This window comes from Ambystoma mexicanum, chromosome 13 (genome assembly GCF_040938575.1).
Source record: "Ambystoma mexicanum isolate Mex_15411 chromosome 13, UKY_AmexF1_1, whole genome shotgun sequence".
Classification (NCBI taxonomy): domain Eukaryota; kingdom Metazoa; phylum Chordata; class Amphibia; order Caudata; family Ambystomatidae; genus Ambystoma; species Ambystoma mexicanum.
In genome coordinates this window covers 766,092,169-766,109,459 of record NC_090938.1, presented here as the reverse complement: position 1 = coordinate 766,109,459, position 17,291 = coordinate 766,092,169, and the positions used below count along the sequence as shown (strand labels likewise).

The window sequence follows — 17,291 nt, the reverse complement described above, 5'->3', positions numbered from 1 at the left end:
AGATGGAACACAATCATATCATTAGGGGAGGCTAAAACGCCTCACTTCAAAAAATAAACATAAAAATTCAACTCCAAGAAGGGCCTTCTTAAAATACCGGGGGGTCTTTTTGTCTATTAGTTAATATTCCAGGAAAATACGGTTATAGAAGACCCAGGCGCTCAGAATCCACCAGAAAACATCAATACAGGTGGGAGCCCTAGGGGAATAACAAAAGTGAAAAGGAGAGAGGAACTTGAGCAGAAACATGTACTAGTAAGCCTCAAGTATCCACCTCCATGCATGCAGGAGGGGGGGGGTCTCACAACAAGTGGATCAGGAGCAGGGTAAGTTCCTAGTAAGGCTCTGGAACCCACCCCCTCACAATTTTGTTTATGCAAGATAAGCGCACTGGGGTACGCAAGTGGATCGTGGGCGGGGGAAGTTCCCAGCTAAGCCCTTAGAACCCACCCCAGCAGCAAAATAGTACAACACAAGCACTGAAGGGGTTCACAACACAAGTGGATCGGGAGCAGGGAACATTCTAGTAAGGCTCTCTTTTTGAACCCATTCCAGCTGTAAAAACAGGCAGCCTTAAGCGCTGAGGGGGTCTCACAACGCAAGTGGATCGGGAGCAGGGTAAAAACCTAGTAAGGCTCTTTTGAACCCACCCCGGCTGTAAAAACAAGCAGCTTCAAGCACTGAGAGGGTTTCATAATGCAAGTGGATCGGGAGCTGGGTAAAAACCTAGTAAGGCTCTTTGAACCCACCCCGGCTGTAAAAACAAGCAGCGCTAAGCGCTGAGGGGGTCTCACAAGGCAAGTGGACCGGGAGCAGGGTAAAAACCTAGTAAGGCTCTTTGAACCCACCCGGGCTGTAAAAACAAACAGCGTTAAGCACTGAGGGGGTTTCACAATGCAAGTGGATCGGGAGCTGGGTAAAAACCCAGTAAGGCTCTTTGAACCCACCCCGCTGTAAAAACAAGTAGCTTTAAGCGCTGAGGGGTCTCACAATGCAAGTGGATCGGGAGCAGGGTAAAAACCCAGTAAGGCTCTTTGAAACCACCCCGGCTGTAAAAACAAGCAGCCTAATGCGCAGAAGGGGTCTCGTAGCACAAGTGGATCTGGATCAGGGAAGACCCTAGTAAGGCTCCTAGAATCCACCCCGAGGAAACAACTAGCCCGCGAACGGAGCATGGGGGCTTCAAAAACTCAAGTGGATCATGTGTGGAGAAAGTGCCAAATTCATCTCCAAAGAGTGGACCAAGAGGCTAAAACGCCTCCATCCGTGGAAAAGTACAAAACACATGACCAAAAAGTCAAAATGGCTCTAAGAACACATCCCGCGGAGGATCAAGTGAAAGGCTTCACAACGCGGGGTTTTGTTCTATCAAGAAATACGGATCAAGAGCCATAACTTCAGCGAAAATCACCCTGTGAGCAAGAGAGGGCGCAAGTGCTAAACCTGGTCAGATTGGACAGCAATGAAAGGCACACAAGCGCACACCTCCCCACCTCACTTGGAAAGGACAAGAGAAAGCAGGATGAACCTGCTCCAAAGACAAGCAATTATGAACATGTCACAGCTCACACGCTGGGGCCAAACAATTGTCACAAGCTTTCATTTGAATGGCGGTGGGGATCAGCCTCGAGCGGGCCCCTAATTGGGATTAGGGCCCCCCGCTCACCTGTTCCCTCTGTCCCCAAAATATAGTATTGTTATCCTTATGTGATGTTATGGCTGGTTTTTCTTTTGCACCATGGCTGGTACTAAAATAAAGCTTGTGGCCAAAGTTTTTTCTACCTCACATCCTGGTCGTCAGTCTCCTCATTCCTGCAACTGTCATTCTGTATTGCCTGTCTTGTCACACTTGTCATCCATCCGTGTCACCCGCATGCCACTCCCCAGCACAAAAACACTTCCAGGCTTATCGTTCAGGCTGCAGTGCGCTCTGGGCATCGTAGTCGGGTGGGGGGAACTAGCAGTGGTTACTAGCTTGGCGCGGCCGGCGGGAAGCAGGCGATAGGTGCTATTGGGCACAGGCCGCCCTGCTACTAGGAAGGGGGCGGGGTGCAAAGGCAGGATAATGTGTTGCCACACATGTGAACATGTGAATGCACTAATGGTCACTAAGGACGCCATTCATTGCGCCCACAGTGTGTTGTGCATGGGCGGCGGCTGAACCGCCGCACTGCTGACTGCATCTTGGGGCAAAAGCAAAGCGTGTGCTTCTGGGCTGACAACAAGTTGTCAATGGACAGGACTGTAAGGGCTGCGAAGGGGCAGGGCGGGAAGGTGGTCACTGGAGCGGGTTAGCGGAAGGGCTGGGCATGCTAGAAATAATAGAATAATAATGGCGGAAGGGGGGATTGCTATAAGCAGCACGGATCCAGGAAAAGGAGGAGCATTTGGTCACCTCTCTTACTTTAAAATTAAAGGGGGCAAAGTGGCAACCAGACTCTCGGTTGCGAAGATGGCTCAGTAGGTTGTGTGCACGCGCATGACATGCATGGGTTGGCATTTAAGGAGTTGGCGTTCGAGGGTGGCACGAGTTGATGTTGGTTGACAGTCGCACGAGTGAAACGAGCGCAGTGTTCACCAAAGCACTGATGTAGGAACATCCGGATTTTGACAATGAGGTTTGGAAGGGGAGGGGGCAGTGATGGTCAGCTACTGGCGGTTTAGGAAGGCATGCACCAGGGGAGGGGGCCGGCGGGGATTCCAATGCAGTGAGACCCTGGTTTCGGGGAGGGAAGGCGAAGGCGGGAAAGCAACTGCAATAATTAGCTCCATAGGAGGGGAGGGGGCAGCTTGTGGGACTCGGGCGTCTTACAAGCATGATTGCCAATTTTCGAATGCTATTACTGGGGGGAAAGGGAAGAGGTTTTGGTCACCTCGCTTTACGATTAATGGAAGGCGGGCAACGGATGAGGATGGCCCAAGTGGTTTGTGCACGTGCCCATAATACATGTGTGCACCGAGGGGGCATAGCAGCAAGGATAGGCCTAGGATAGGGCAATCCCAGAACGCAGTAGCGCCATTAGGTAAACCAGGACCAGCCGTGGGCGATCCTTCAGTTAGGGGGCCGGTTGTGGCGTTTGCCGCACGCATACTGTGCAAAGGAAGGGCGGTGGAAGGGATGTGAGTGGCGTCACGGGTTGGCCTCCTTTTGGCACAGTGGAAAAACAAGTCAAAAAGGCTGACATGGACAATGACAATTCAATTCATAACTTGTTAAATTTTAATGAGTTTGGGTGCTCCCTGTATACGACTTGGGTCTGCAGGCGCATGAGGTGGGAAGGGACGCCCTACTTGTGGCATGTTCGGGGAAGGAAGCAGTCCGTTGCGAGGTGTTCCTGCAGTAGTTCCAGTGAAGGAGGTGGTCAGTTCCAATGAGAAGGGCTTGTAACTTGCGGAGCACATCAAGGAATGAGTTTGTTTGTTTGTTTATTGAATTTATAAAGGGCACCAGACCCAGAGGTAACGGGGCGAAGCAAAGGTTATGCAAGGCTTACAAGGTTACATAGTGTACAAAATACAATATACAAGTAGTCAAATTTCACAAAGGACGGAATTATTTACATTATAGTGTACAAGCGTATGCAAAAATTTACAATCTTAAGAGGCAGACAATGCTAGAGTGCAATAGTTTCAGTGGAAACTCGTTCTCGGTCGAATTGAGGTGGGTAATGAGTTTCTTTCTGAAGTGAGGGTAAGGTAGGTCAGCTCTCAGCTCATGTGTCAGGGAGTTCCAGAGTTTAGCGGCCTTCACAGGGAAACTGTTGCCGCCGATCTTGGAGGATTTGAATCTAGGTACTAGCAGGCAGTTAGTATTGACGGTTCTGTAGGTCTACTGGAAGTTCTTCTAGACAATTTGTCAATTAGGTATCTAGGTGCAGCATTGTGCAATGCTTTGTGTGTCAGGGAGGCGATTTTTAGTTGTATTTTGTTATAGGTGGATAACCATTTGTATTGGCGTCTGATTGCAGTCATGTGCACTCTTTTGTTGATGCCCAGTGCAGCTCTGAGGGCGTTGTTTTGTAATATTTTGAGTTTTTGAATACTGGCTTTATTGGCACTGCTGTAGAGAGCATTGCAGTAGTTTAATCTGGAGAGAATTAATGCTTTGGCCAGAATGATGCAGCTGTCGTTGGAAAGGAAGGGCCTACCTGCTCTAATAAGCTTACACGCGTAGGCTGTGGTGGAAGCCAGAGATTTCAGTTGTTTATTGAAGGACATCGTCGCATCCAGGTAGAAACCAAGGGTTTTTACCTCCTTTGAGACTATGGTATTGTTGCCATCAATGATGAAAGAAGCGTATTCATGACCTAATTTAGAGATATTAGAGGGGGTGCCGAGGATTATCAACTCTGTCCTGTCATCATTCAGGCATAAACCGTGGGTGGCCATCCATGCCTGAATGATGAGGTAGATCCTATTCACCAATTCCAAGTCCCTGCCATGAACCCCAGAAAGTGGGAGGAGAATCTGAGTGTCGTCTGCGTAATTAGTGCAGGTGACACGCAGAAGGTCCAAATCATCGAACAATGGTTTGGTGACTATGTTGTACAGCGTTGGAGACATGCAGGAGCCCTTGGGGACCCCGCACACGATTGGGGTAGGATCAGCAGCTGCTGAGGGGGAGAATACTCTGATGGTTCTGTCGCTCAGGAATGATTCTATCTATGGAAAAATGGGCTGCTGTGTCAAGGTGCCTACAGAGGACCTTGTGGTCCACCAGATCGAATGCAGCTGAGAGATCAAGTTGCAGCAGTAGAGCTGTCTTCCCTTTGTCTCTCAGCTCATCGATTTGAGTCTTCCGTACCATGTAGTGGTCGGAAACCTGATTGTCTGACCCTTAGGAGTTTGTGCAGTTCGAGGTATTTTTGGATCTGGAGGTATGCAACTTTATCCAGAATTTTGAGTAAAAATGGAACCGTTGTAATGGGGCGGTAGTTGGTGGCGATAAGTGGGTCTAAAGTTTGCTTCTTCAGAAGAGGGAGAACCCAGGATTGTTTGAGATTGACTGGGACAGTGCCAGAGGCAAATGAGACGTTGATCAGTTTGAAGATGAAAGGGGAGAGGTCTCTTGCGGCCTCTTTTATGATGTGTGCTGGGCAGACATCTCCTTTACAGTTGGGCGGTTTGAGTGAGAAGATGGTTTTTTCCACTTCAAGGATGGAGGTTTTAGTGAAACAGAATCTATTATTTTGAACAGAGATGTTTTTATTCGGTGGGGGAGAGTTAGTTGGTTGAGGTAAGTTCAGGGTATCTTTCTTATTTTGGTTTGTAGAGTATTTATTTTATTAGTTAGGGCTTGTTGCATCTCTGAACACCAGGTCTGGTTTTTGATACAGATATCAGGTGTGGAGATAGGGGACTCTAGTTCTCTTAGTATTGTGAATAATTCTTTCATACTAGAGTTAGAATTGGCAATTCGTTCATTATAGGAGTTTTGTTTAGCCTGGCAAATGTCTTTGTTATCATTGGAGGGGCAGAGCCGCCAGTCGGTTTCACATTTTCTTTTTAATAGTCGCAAGTCCTTTAATTGTGGAGTGAACCACTTATTAAGGTGTGCTTTGGCTTTACTGGGTCTCAGTTTGAGAGGGGTGACTTTGTCCAGAGTAGAGAGCATGATCTTATTATATTCCTGCACCAAGGTACTTGGGTCGAGGTTGTCTGGCAGAGAATTTAGGGATCACACTGTCCGCTGTAATCTTCTTTTTCAATCTGGTTAGACAGGGTGGCGCTACTTGAGGAGCTAAGATTATAGGTCTGGTGGTGGATAGCGTCAAGGACACGAGGGAGTGGTCGGTCCAGGATAGGGGAGAAATAGAGGTAATAGTAGCTGTGCAGTTGTAATCGGCTACCCAGTCCAAGGTTCTGCCCTTGATATGGGTGGGAGCGTTTACTTTCTGTATCAATCCTAATGCATTGAGGGAATTTACTATTTGTAGGGCCTGTTTATCTGAGAGATCATTAAGGCCTAAGTTAAAGTCGCCAAGCAGCAGTACTTGGGAGGTGGGTTTGAGATTCTTGGCAAGTATATTATGCAGGTCCTCCTCAAATGTGCTGATGGGCCCAGGAGGTCTGTATATTACATGCATGGTAAGTGATTGGGAGTTCTTTAACGGTAGTTTGATAGAGAGGGATTCATAAGATTGCAGGTCTTTGGGAACAACTATTCTCATAGATAGGCTTTCTCTGGATATGATGGCTATTCCACCGCCTCGGGATCCATCTCCGTCTTGTCTAAAGATAGTATATCCTTCTGGGACGGCTAGCGTGAGTGCAGGTCCTGCAGCATTATGTAGCCAGGATTCAGTTATGGCTAGGAAGTCTAACCTGTCTTGTGTAATTAGGTCGGTTATGTCGATGGCATGAGCCACCAGAGACCTTGCATCAAGGAGAGATCCTTTGAGGGGTTGATTGTCTACTTTGACTGCGGTTAGGCAAGAGGTAGGGTTGTTAAGAACAGGAGCCTTGGAGAGGTGTGTAGTAGTCTGAGTGTCAGAGGCACAGAAGATGGATGGGGAGGTGGGCCATTTGGCAGTGGTGGGTGTCATAGTACGGTAGCAATTAGTTTTCTTATTAGTAGGTAATAAAGATCTGGTCAAAGGCTTATATATTTTAAGAAGTCTGGCGCGTAATTTAAGATTTCTATTGGACGTCGTGCAAGGGACCATAGTGTAGTCTCCTGAGAACTTGCCAGTGTGGTGGCTGGAAAGGGCAAGGCTACTGGGATTGGGCGCCATGATTAGAAGGTTGAGTGGGTAGGATCTATTCTCATCTGGGAAGGTTCCGTTAGGGTGGACTACTGGGCTGATGAAAAGTTGTAGGGTGATTGGTAGCAGGAAGATGTACAAGATGCTATCGCCTGGCATATTGAGTAGTGAGACGTAGGTCACAATAGGCAGATTCGACTTGTGGCTAAGTGGGCCTAAAAGCACAGTGTACAAGGTGAGCAGGATGCTCTAAAACACGGGCAATCACAATAAGCAGATTCGACTTGTGGCTAAGTGGGCCTAAAAGCACAGTGTACAAGGTGAGCATAGTGCTCTAAAACACGGGCAATTACAATAGGGAAAAACGATTTTAACTGGGTGTGCCTAGAGCACAGTGAGTGTGAGTGAGTGAAGTGCCATGAGGCATCGCAAATTACACTACGTGGAGACGAATTTTGCTATAGATTGTATCGCATATCACTTAGACTCGGGCAATTGTGGCAATAAGAATTTATAACAGGCTACTATGAGGACAATGCGTAAGGAGGTATGGCCATCGAGCATTCAGTCTGGAATAGGGACAATCTTTACAGACCCTTATACTAACTGTGAAATAAGGACTGTGCAGCCATAATAGGCCGTTATGATCGTGTCAATACTTCCCATAGTAATAGCTTGCAGCTTCCTTAGAACAGTAGGAATCCGGATGCAGTAATAGTGCGTACCGATGCATTATGCTGGGACAGGATCCATACCTCAAGTGTATTAAGTTCGAAATAGAGTGCTTCCTCCCGCTTCATGGCGCGAACAGGGGGCAAACAGGAGCCTTAGTTACAGCCTTGTTTGCAGGCCGCCGGCGCTTCCGCCTGCCAGCGGATGTCGAGTGAACAAAAGGGTATCAGTTGCTGGGCAACGAGGCTCCAGCCTCGCTGTGGCGCCGCGTTGCTTCCGGCATTGGCAGGTCAGGCAAATGTAGCTGGGACAAAGTCAGGCGGATGCAGTGTGGCGCTCGATGCAGAAATGCACAGGAGTAAAGCTAACTAGCTACGCAACACTTTGCAGGGTTTTTCAGTGAAACAGATGTTGAAATAAGGCAGAGGGGGGGGGCTCCTGCCCTCTCCCTAGGACGTGGGTGCCGGATTGAGGGGGATCTAACGGATTTAGCACAGGCACACTGCAGCTTTGGAGTTTCGGGCTAAGATAACTGCGCAGAGAGTGTGGAGGCAGCAGACAGTGTCACAGTGTCACAGGTTTTTCACAGTAATAGGGCGCTCGACAGGCATTGGATTATCGTCAATACATGCGGTCAGTACTGCTTTAATGGCAATGGCGGCTTGGAAGGGGTCACTAAGGGCGCCACGATGGTCAAAACACTGGTCAGAGCTTCAGCCGCACAGCAAAGTAACGCATAATCACGGCCCACACTAGCCAGAAACCTGTGGCACAGTGACTCTCAATACAAATCACATAATCACTCAAATGGACAATACACCTGCGGACTTACAAATTCAATTTGAATTTAATTCAGAACAGAATTGGTCTGGACAAGATACAGGTAAAGTAGGGTGCGCAGGCTAGATCCCCCTCCCTTTTTCAGGGACGGGGTGCTCCGGCTGGCGTAACAAGGCGGGGCAAAGGGTGGGTATTCAACGATGAGTGCCTTTGGGCGGGAAAGGAGAGTGTTCATGGGAAGAGGAGGGGACGGGGGGGGGAACCTTTGCAAACGGAATGAGGGGCTCATTGTCTATTGGGACAAACTTAATGTGCAAGTGGGAGGTGTAGGTCACCGGGATGGGGGCTCCTATCAGAGTATGAATATTATGAGGCAGCCACGATACGTTGCAGTAGTTGGGGACCTGCACGCAAAGGTTGATTTTCAGTCTTTAGCACAGTTTTGTTGTTGCTCCCCCGCGATAACTACTCGAGACTACAAGTACCAGAATGCAATTTATTTGTTTGCCCCGTTTAATGCACAATGCGGGTTCCCATGTATCTACCACGCTTGGTGTAATTGGCTCTTGCAAAAGGCAGGGCATATGCACACCACTGCCTTGAACCACATGATTAGCATAAGGAAGTGTCTCAATTGGGCACGTGTTTTAAGCGGCACTAAGCTCCCAATGTCGGCGGCAGCATAAAAGTAGAGTTCAGACTGTCCTTGGCAGGTTGGCTTGTGTTTTGTAAGCGCCTCGAGCACCACAAACACATAATGTACCCATTTCACCTCATGCAAATATTATATGTTTAAAGCGCCTTGAGCACGAGCAAACAAGAAATGTGACCCTCCACCTCAGACCGAACAGTTAGTGTGGGCAGAAGGAACCCTGCAGGGCATCATGGGTAACGCAGTTCAATCTTGGACATGGCGGGAACAGATAGAGTGTAGAGGTTTGAGTATTGAGCCCAACATTACACTACACGCCTAAACACAGCCAAATACCAATTGGCGAATCACAATACCCAGCATGCCCCCCCCCCAGATCGCACCCCACACACCCCCCTGGAACACCCGCAAAACTCAACCCCTACCCCTTATAAATGGGGCTGACCCGGTTTTGGAGCAATATGGCAAGGCGAGCGCCCAAGGATAAACAACCCTTTTAAAATTTTAGACCGCTCCTGGCCCCTTCCTTTTGGGACTCAGGAAACCCCAAAACGTCCAGCCCTGCTTTACAAACCTGCAGGGTTACAACTATTGGAACGCAAACCCACACATACAGTGTATTACAGTAACTATAGTGCATGCACCCTCTTTGATTGCCCCAATGAGCTGGCCCACCCCCGGCCCCTAACTGTGATTTTATTTGTGGAGCAGTGAAAGTTTTCCTCCTCTCCACTTGGTGGACGAACTAACCTGGCCCAGGATCACAATCTGGCTGGCAACACTCATTAACCAACTGAGTATTTCCCAGCTCAACTTTGAAGGGCACCCATCCCTTTACTTTCCCTCGCTGCTATAGCATGTCGCAATACTAGACCAACCATAGGAATTATTTTCAGATAAAGTTATCATTCCAAGATGGACAGTCTGGTACACTCCTACTGTACTCTTTCAAAATGCCTCTGACAGTGGGAAAGGTGTCAAATGGCACCAGTGAGGTTTCCTGGATGTTTAGCTCAAAATCACAGAGCATTTCAGGATTATGAGTTCTGGGGCAACATGCCCGCCTTGGAAGCATAACGACACGGAGCAACACAAGTGCGATCCGCGGTCCGACCTTGGAAACTTCTGGGTACTAGCGTGCCTTTAGCGCACTGAAGCAGATACAGCAGCAAGTAGGTCTGCTAAATCAGGCAACGCCAAAACGGAATTGGGCTGGCCAAGCTATGGTTAAGGTAGGGAGCGCAGGCTGGATCCCCCTCTTTCAGTGGAGGGGTGCTCACGCCAGCCAAAAGGGGGCTTCAAGGAAGGGGCAGGAAACAGCGCAGAGTGTCAGTGGGCTGGAAGACAGTGGTTGAGGGGAAGAGCGAACAAATGGGGTGGGGGGGACATTGAAGGAAGCGGGCTTCCCAGCGAGATTAGGAAAAAATAAAGAGGTTAAAAGGATATCAAGGGGAATATAAACTACAATGGAAGGAAAACAAACCTAAGGGTAATGAAGTAAAGGCAGGGTTAAGGGACTTCAAGGGTGGCAATTGGCATGTGAGGACAGAGGTTCAAATGGTAGGGAACCAAAGCTGCAACAGGAAGAAAGGACTTACTGGCCAAGGAGGGGCTCGCCGACCCAGGTGGGATGGGGGTCCAGGGGCACCGAGTTACTTTGGTCTGAACTACACAAAGATGATGGGGGTGGGGTGGTTTAGGGCACAAGGGGATGTAGTGCAGGGGAAAACTGAGGGAAGAAGGGAAAAGAAGGTTTAAATAAATAAAATAAAAGAAGCCACTGCTTAAATAAATAAAATAAAAGAAGTAAGCCATTGCTTACAAGCTAGGGCTCTCTTGGAAGGGATCACGATGGCCGAGCAAGGCCCAACACACCCCCCTGTCGGAGGGGGGCCTCCTACAAAGGAACCACATGGTCAAGGGAAGACCTTTTTCCAACACGCTGCTGTCGGGACAGTTGGCCCTCCTGCAATGGAGTACAAACTAGTGGAGAGGCAACCTGCAAGGAACGCCGTCAGGCAAGGGTGACGGCCGGGGACAGCGATCCCCAGCACGAATCATCACGCCACCGATGGAGTCCGGAGGGCCAGCGTGTCTGTTGCGAATGGAATGAATGAGGTTAGAAGAACAGTGTTTGGTCTATAGCGGGGGTTTTGGGCAGCACAGGCGACCAGGTGCCTGAGGGGGAACTCGCTGCTGCCGGTTGCCCGCAGTGAGTCATGGCGGAGGCACCGGTCGCGGTAATAGGTGTCTGTTAGACACGCCGAGCGGATGTTACACGGTGTTCCCTTTAGAAAGTACTGGCGGATACCACAAGGGGAACTGCACAGCCATCTGCTTAGAATGAATGGCGCCCAGGAGTATTAGACTCAGGGGAGGCCCAGGGGTCTTGGAAGACCTTCCAACTCCAAACATGGGTGGGGGAAAATGGGAAGTGCATCGATGGGAAAAGGAAAAAGAAGAGTAACAATGAATACAACAAGGGGAGGGGAAGGAATGAAAGAATTTTGTTTAAACAGGGTCTGGCAAGGAGGATGGAAAAGTTGGGGGGGGAGATTATGAGGAGGGGAACCTGGGACGATGGGTCAGCTAGTGGGGGGTAGGAGGAGAACTGGGCCAGTTACAAGGGACCGCTTAGGGAGAACACTGGGGAATGCCTGGGAGGGGGGGTACTTGGCAGCCAGTGGGTAGTGGCCTAAGAGGAGCAGGGGGGATAGCTGGGGAGGACCTTTTAAGTGATGGATAGCGGAGTAGGATGGGGAAGGAATTACTTTGGGCTCCGGGGGGTAGGTAGCTATGGGTGGGGGGGGGGCTCGTGAGAACAGGAGGGCGAAAAGGGGGATTGAGGGGGGTGGGACAGCTAAGGCGGTTGGAGTTAGGGCAGCCCTGGGTTTCGATGAAAAGGGGGGGGATTTACGACAGGCTAAAGGTAAACACGTAGGGGGAGCTAAAGAGGTAGGATAAGAGAGACCACCAAGGGAAAAGGGGAAGAGAGGGAATTTAGGGGAAAAAGGGAATCATGATGAGGGCAAAGGATAAGTGGATGGATCCTAAGAAAGGAGAACAAGCAAATAAGTGAAAACGAAATGTAAATGAAAAATGCACTTAAATAGAAAGGGGAAAAGAAAATGAAAAATTCAAATGGCCAAAGGGTAGAGAGGGAAGGATAAGGAGGGACGGGGCCCTTGACAGGTTCGCAAGGACCGGAAGGGGCGGGGGTTAGGATGCTATTCCTCAGCGCAGAATCCTGAGGGTAGCAGCGAAACGAACACCTGTAAGTTACCTCCTAACTTTATGCATGATAACAAAGTCTGCTTCCACTCAGACCACTGGTCATGCCTCTCATGTTAGGCTGCAGGTGGGGGGGGCTTGCAGGGAGGAGGGTAGCGGGCAGGAAATAGGGGGGAGCAGGGTGTGTGTGTGTGTGTGTGTGTGTGTGTGTGAGCAGCTTGTGCAGCCGTGCCCCCACTGAGAGTGACGGCGCTATGCACAACGCACAAGATGTGGTGTTGAAGGCCATAGAATAAGGAGGGACGTCATAGGGGGCCGCCATAATATTGGACCAGGTGGGATTTAATGCAGAAATCACAACGTGTTGTAATTTACCATCAATACGCACAGGGCATTTCTCGCATGTATATGGTATATGTGTTTGCATGTGTGTGTGACGTGCTATGTAGAGATTGTAGAATAGCTTTCATAAAGTAAACAAGACTGTTTAAGCAAAGGAAGGAACATGTCCTGCTGGTGACCTTAAACTAAAGCAGAGCTTTCTTGACATTTCATAGGAGTGGGTTTCCCATTATTCCTTGTGAGGAAGCACTCTGATAATGAACGCCTCCTGACAGCGCTTTGGGACACTTGGGCCTGACGTGCAAGGAGTTTTCCAGTGGGAGTGAACCGTGTAAATCAGGCCCAGCCTCCCCAAATAATGCAAGTCATATTATCAGCAGAAACGTGCCTATCTCTGCCAGTCCTATTTCTAGGCACTTGGAGCCGCCTCTTTAAAAACAAAAAAACAGCATACATGCCCGGCTCAACTGCTTCTAAGCACTGTAACAATAGTGCCAACATCGCTAAATAATTGGACCTTAGAGGGATAAAGGAGCGAGTACTCCCTACATTGCAGGTTTCACGCCATTGATAAGCTCGCTGAGCTATCTCACAATAAACATGTTCACTCGCCGATCTATCAATAGACATGCATGCAAGGAATTATGATTTCGAATTTGGCGGGAGGGAGTTTAGACGTGGCTGCAATGTCAGCCATGCCCAAACGTCCGTCGCGCCAAATCGGCGGCGCCAGAAAGGCTCCCGTGCCAAAATGGATGCGCCAAATCGACCGCTGCGCCTAAGTGGCTGCGCCGAAGCGGTACCAAAAGAGGGTGCCCCGGTACCGAGAAAGCCACAGTAGCGAGAAAGATGGTGATTCAGAACCAAGTAAAGCGGCTTTCCTGCCAAAAATCGATGAGTCGTAAAATATAAGTGAAACCCCAAAGCACAGGAAATATCACTAAAGAAATGACTCCACACCAAGCGCCTATAGCAGGACAGTATATAATAAATATTGCACATAAAACGGATATTGAAAAGCCCTTCTGGGGCGGACGCGGGTGACGTGTGAGCAAAGTTGCTACAGTTTAGCAATGTAAATTTAGGGGGGGCGGCACGATAGAATTCTAAAACAATGCATTAACAAAAGACCCCACAGTGCCCCCCCTCTCCTCCCTTGTAGACCCCAAATGAGATCTACAAACTGCAAAACCACAGGAGCTGCTCGAACGAGGCACCCGCCCAATATATATATATATATATATATATATATATATATATATATATATATATATATATATATATATATATATATATATCCTCCAGCAAAATAGCAGTGCCCCTCCCTTTTCAGATACAGGACAGTCCCCCCCTACCCCCCCAACAAAGAGGAGCCACTGCCCCCACATATTCCTCTTACCTTTATACACCGCTAGTCAGGGCGCCCAATCCCATCGTCACCCAACAGACACAGCCCCCCTCATAGACCTAGACCACCACACAGACACAGCCCCACCTTACCTGCAGCCCCCTTACCTGCAGCCCCCCACAGACACAGCCCCCCTTACCTGCAGCCCCCCAGACACAACGCACCCTTTGACCTGCAGCCCCTCCCCGCCCCCTTCGCTGCCCTCTCGACACAGCCCCCCCTCTTACCTGCTGCCGGGCTCCGCTGCTCTCAGTCCCCTCCTGCCCCCGGGAGGATCCGCACCCCCCCCCTCGGGGCTCCGTGTTCTGAAGTAGGGCCGCAGGGTGCGGGGGAAGGGGGCCCCGGGGAAGGTGAAGAGCAGAGCCCGGTCCTGAGCATCGTAGACCGAGACCCTGCCCGCCTCATAGTCCAGGAAGAGGCCCAGGACCCTGGGGGGAGCGCGGGGGGTCAGGGGGGTGCGAGGGGAGGTGAGAGCCCAGTATTCACCATCCCGGAGCTGCACTGTCCAGAATCCTCCCTCAGGTGATAGTGTGAGCCCCCCCTTCCTGGACACAGACTCATCACACACCCCCAGGGTCCAGCACGTGCTGCCCCCCACCTCCACCTCCCAGTAATGCTCCCCGGAGCTCAGCCCCTCCCTCCCCAGGACGATGTAGTATCCAGTGAATCTCTGGGGGGTGTCGGGCAGGTCCTGGACTCGGGGTCCGCATCTCACGCTTCTCCCGTCCGCGGACACGATGAGCCGGGGATGAGCGGTGCCAGAATCCAGAGTCACCTCACCTGCAAGAGAGAAGCCCGGCTCAGAAACCAGCCAATCACAGGGCGCCAACAGCCTGTCAATCACAGCAACAGCGAGAGCTCAGCCAATCACAGCCTCCTGTCACCAGTCACCTGCAGACCCCGCCCACAGCCCAGGGGGATGCGGCTGTTCCTCGATTCTTAAATGAAACCCCAAGTGACCCCCAAATTGATGAGATAACGGGGAGAGCTCTCCCCCATCCCCAGAGACGAGACAGAAGAGAAGCTGAGAGGAGGGTGGGAGAGAGGAGTGAGGCGGGTACAATAGATCTGCAGAGAAGAGAGGGGGAGACGAGACAGCAGAGAAGAGAAGCTGACAGAACGGAGAGACAGACAGTAGAGAGACTCAGAAAGGTAGACTGAAAAACATGCAGAGGGGAGACCGACTGTGAATGTCGGATAGGAATAGAGACATATTGCAGATTAAAGACAGAAAAGAGAGAGAAATAACGACAGAGTGAGAGACACGAGAGGGAACCGCCGGAGATGCAGAGAGAGCAGGACATGGAGGAAAGGATGAGTGGGAGAGAGACACGTGAAGAGGGAGAGAGCAACATGGCCATGATGAGAAGCAGAGAGAGGAAGAGAGGAGAGACGGTGAATGGAAGACAGAGGTGGAACACAGAGAGACACTTATAATCCCTCTCATATTATTCGGAGCCCCCCTGTCCCTCCCCCCCATCCGTCCTCCCCCCAGGCAGCCTCGTGAACAGAGTGAACTCCTGGAAAAAACCCCCTTCCCCCAACCCCCTTCTCTTCCGACATCTTTACACACCTCACTCCCGGCCAGAGAGTGCCCTGCAGCTCTGCCCAGCAATGGAAGGGAAGGGGTGAAGAGACAGCACAGGGACAGCAAAGAAACAGACATGTAGTGACGGGAGATCAGAGACAGCGAGAGGTAGAGACTGGGAGAAAAAGACAGAGTGGGACAGGCTGAGATGAAAGAAAGACAGATCGGAAGGTAGGGGAGAGAGATGCGAGAGAGAGAAACAACAGGAAAGATAGACAGACTAACAAAGAGAAATAACAAAGAAAGAGACAAACTAAAAGAGAGAAACAACAGGAAAGATGGAGACAGACTAACACAGAGAAACAACAGGAAAGACGGAGACAGACTAACCCAGAATAACAACAGGAAAGAGAGACAGACTGACAGAGAAACAGCAGGAAAGAGAGAGACAGACTAACACGGAAACAAGAGGAAAGAGACAGACTAACAGAGAAACAACAGGAAAGATAAAGACTAGAGGAGAGAGAGTGAGGGCGATAAGCAGAGTGGAGAGGACGACGAGGCACAGTAGAGCGAGGGGACAAGAGACATAGAAAGAAGAGAAGCCAAGCAAGAAAGACAGAGAGACAAACTAATACAAAGAGGAGAAACAGGAAAAAGAAAGAAATAGCAAAGAAAGAGACATGTAGTGAAGAGACCAAGAGAAAAAGGGCGGGAAACTAACAGAGGAGGCCAGAGAAATACAGGCGAAGAGAAAGAGGCGACAAGAAGACAGCGACAGAGAGAGACCGGGTGAGTGACATAGGAGCATAGCCAGAAACTTAACCAGGAAGAGACACAAATGGAAAGACAGAGACAGGCATACAGGAGAGAGAGAGAAAGAAAGAGGGAGAGAGAGAGAGAGAGAGACATACTGTGACAGAGGAGAGAATACAGGCCTGCAAAGGGGAGAGACACTAGGAAGAGACAGAGGAGGGCGGAAGAACAGAGAACATGGACTCAAGAGAAGCAGAGACAGAAGAGATGGAGAGAAGGTGAGTGGGAGGGGAAGATAGAGGGGGCAGAGAGTGGGTAGAATGAAAGGGAGATAGAGACGGATAATAGGAAAAGGCAGAGAAAAGGACATGCAGAGAGGAAATAGAGGAGCTGGTGATCAATAGGCAGACAGCAAGGGAGATAGAAATCCCAGCAGACTGAGAGAGGCAGGGAGGAGAGAGAGAAGGAGATAGAAAACTAAAGAGGAGGGAGAGAAATGAAGAAATAAAGGTAGGACTGTCGCCTTGGCCCCACGCCCCTTTAAGGGATTGGGGCAGAGAGAGAAACACAGCAAGAAAGAAAGATTAGCAGGCAGAGAAACACAGCAAGAGAGAAAGACAGGCAGAGAGAAACAGCAGGAAACAGAGACATGCAGAGAGAAACACAGCAAGAAAGAAAGACTGGCAGAGAGAAACAAAGCAAGAAAGAAGCAGGCAGAGACAAACAAAGCGAGAAAGAGGCAGGTGGAGAGAAACACAGCAAGAAAGAGGCAGGCAGAGAGAAACACAGCAAGAAAGAGGCAGGCAGAGAGAAAAAGCAAGAAAGAGGCAGACAGAGAAACACAGCAAGAAAGAGGCAGACAGAGAGAAACACAGCAAGCAAGAGGCAGGCAGAGAGAAACAAAGCAAGAAAGAGGCAGGCAGAGATAAACAAAGCAATAGGGCCCAGTAACGAGTCTAATGTTCCTCATGGACTGTCAGTGGTTGGCGAGTTGTCACATATCAGGGGGCAAAGCCCAGGGGGTCGCCCACCGCCTACACTTGAATTGACACAAGGGGGGCTAAAAGCAAGGATAGCTGCACCCACATGGCCCTTAGGGTCCGGAGTGTGTTCTGTGGCCAGGACACTTTAGTTTTGAATCGTGCCCCGGGGTCAAGTTCTAAAAATTAAAGTGGGGGGACTCATCAACAAACGCAATGGGATGTGACTTTGCCAGAC

At 49.8% G+C, this 17,291-nt stretch overlaps 1 protein-coding gene across 1 annotated transcript in view; it reads right to left on the bottom strand.

The window, feature by feature from the left end:
• The window catches only part of LOC138520541 (E3 ubiquitin-protein ligase TRIM39-like), a 258,308-nt gene that overhangs the window by 97,703 nt on the left and 143,314 nt on the right, over positions 1-17,291 (bottom strand). The window contains exon 9 of the mRNA XM_069632885.1: positions 14,017-14,647. Coding sequence (XP_069488986.1) covers positions 14,017-14,647 — 631 coding nt within the window. The remainder of the gene's footprint in view (positions 1-14,016; positions 14,648-17,291) is intronic.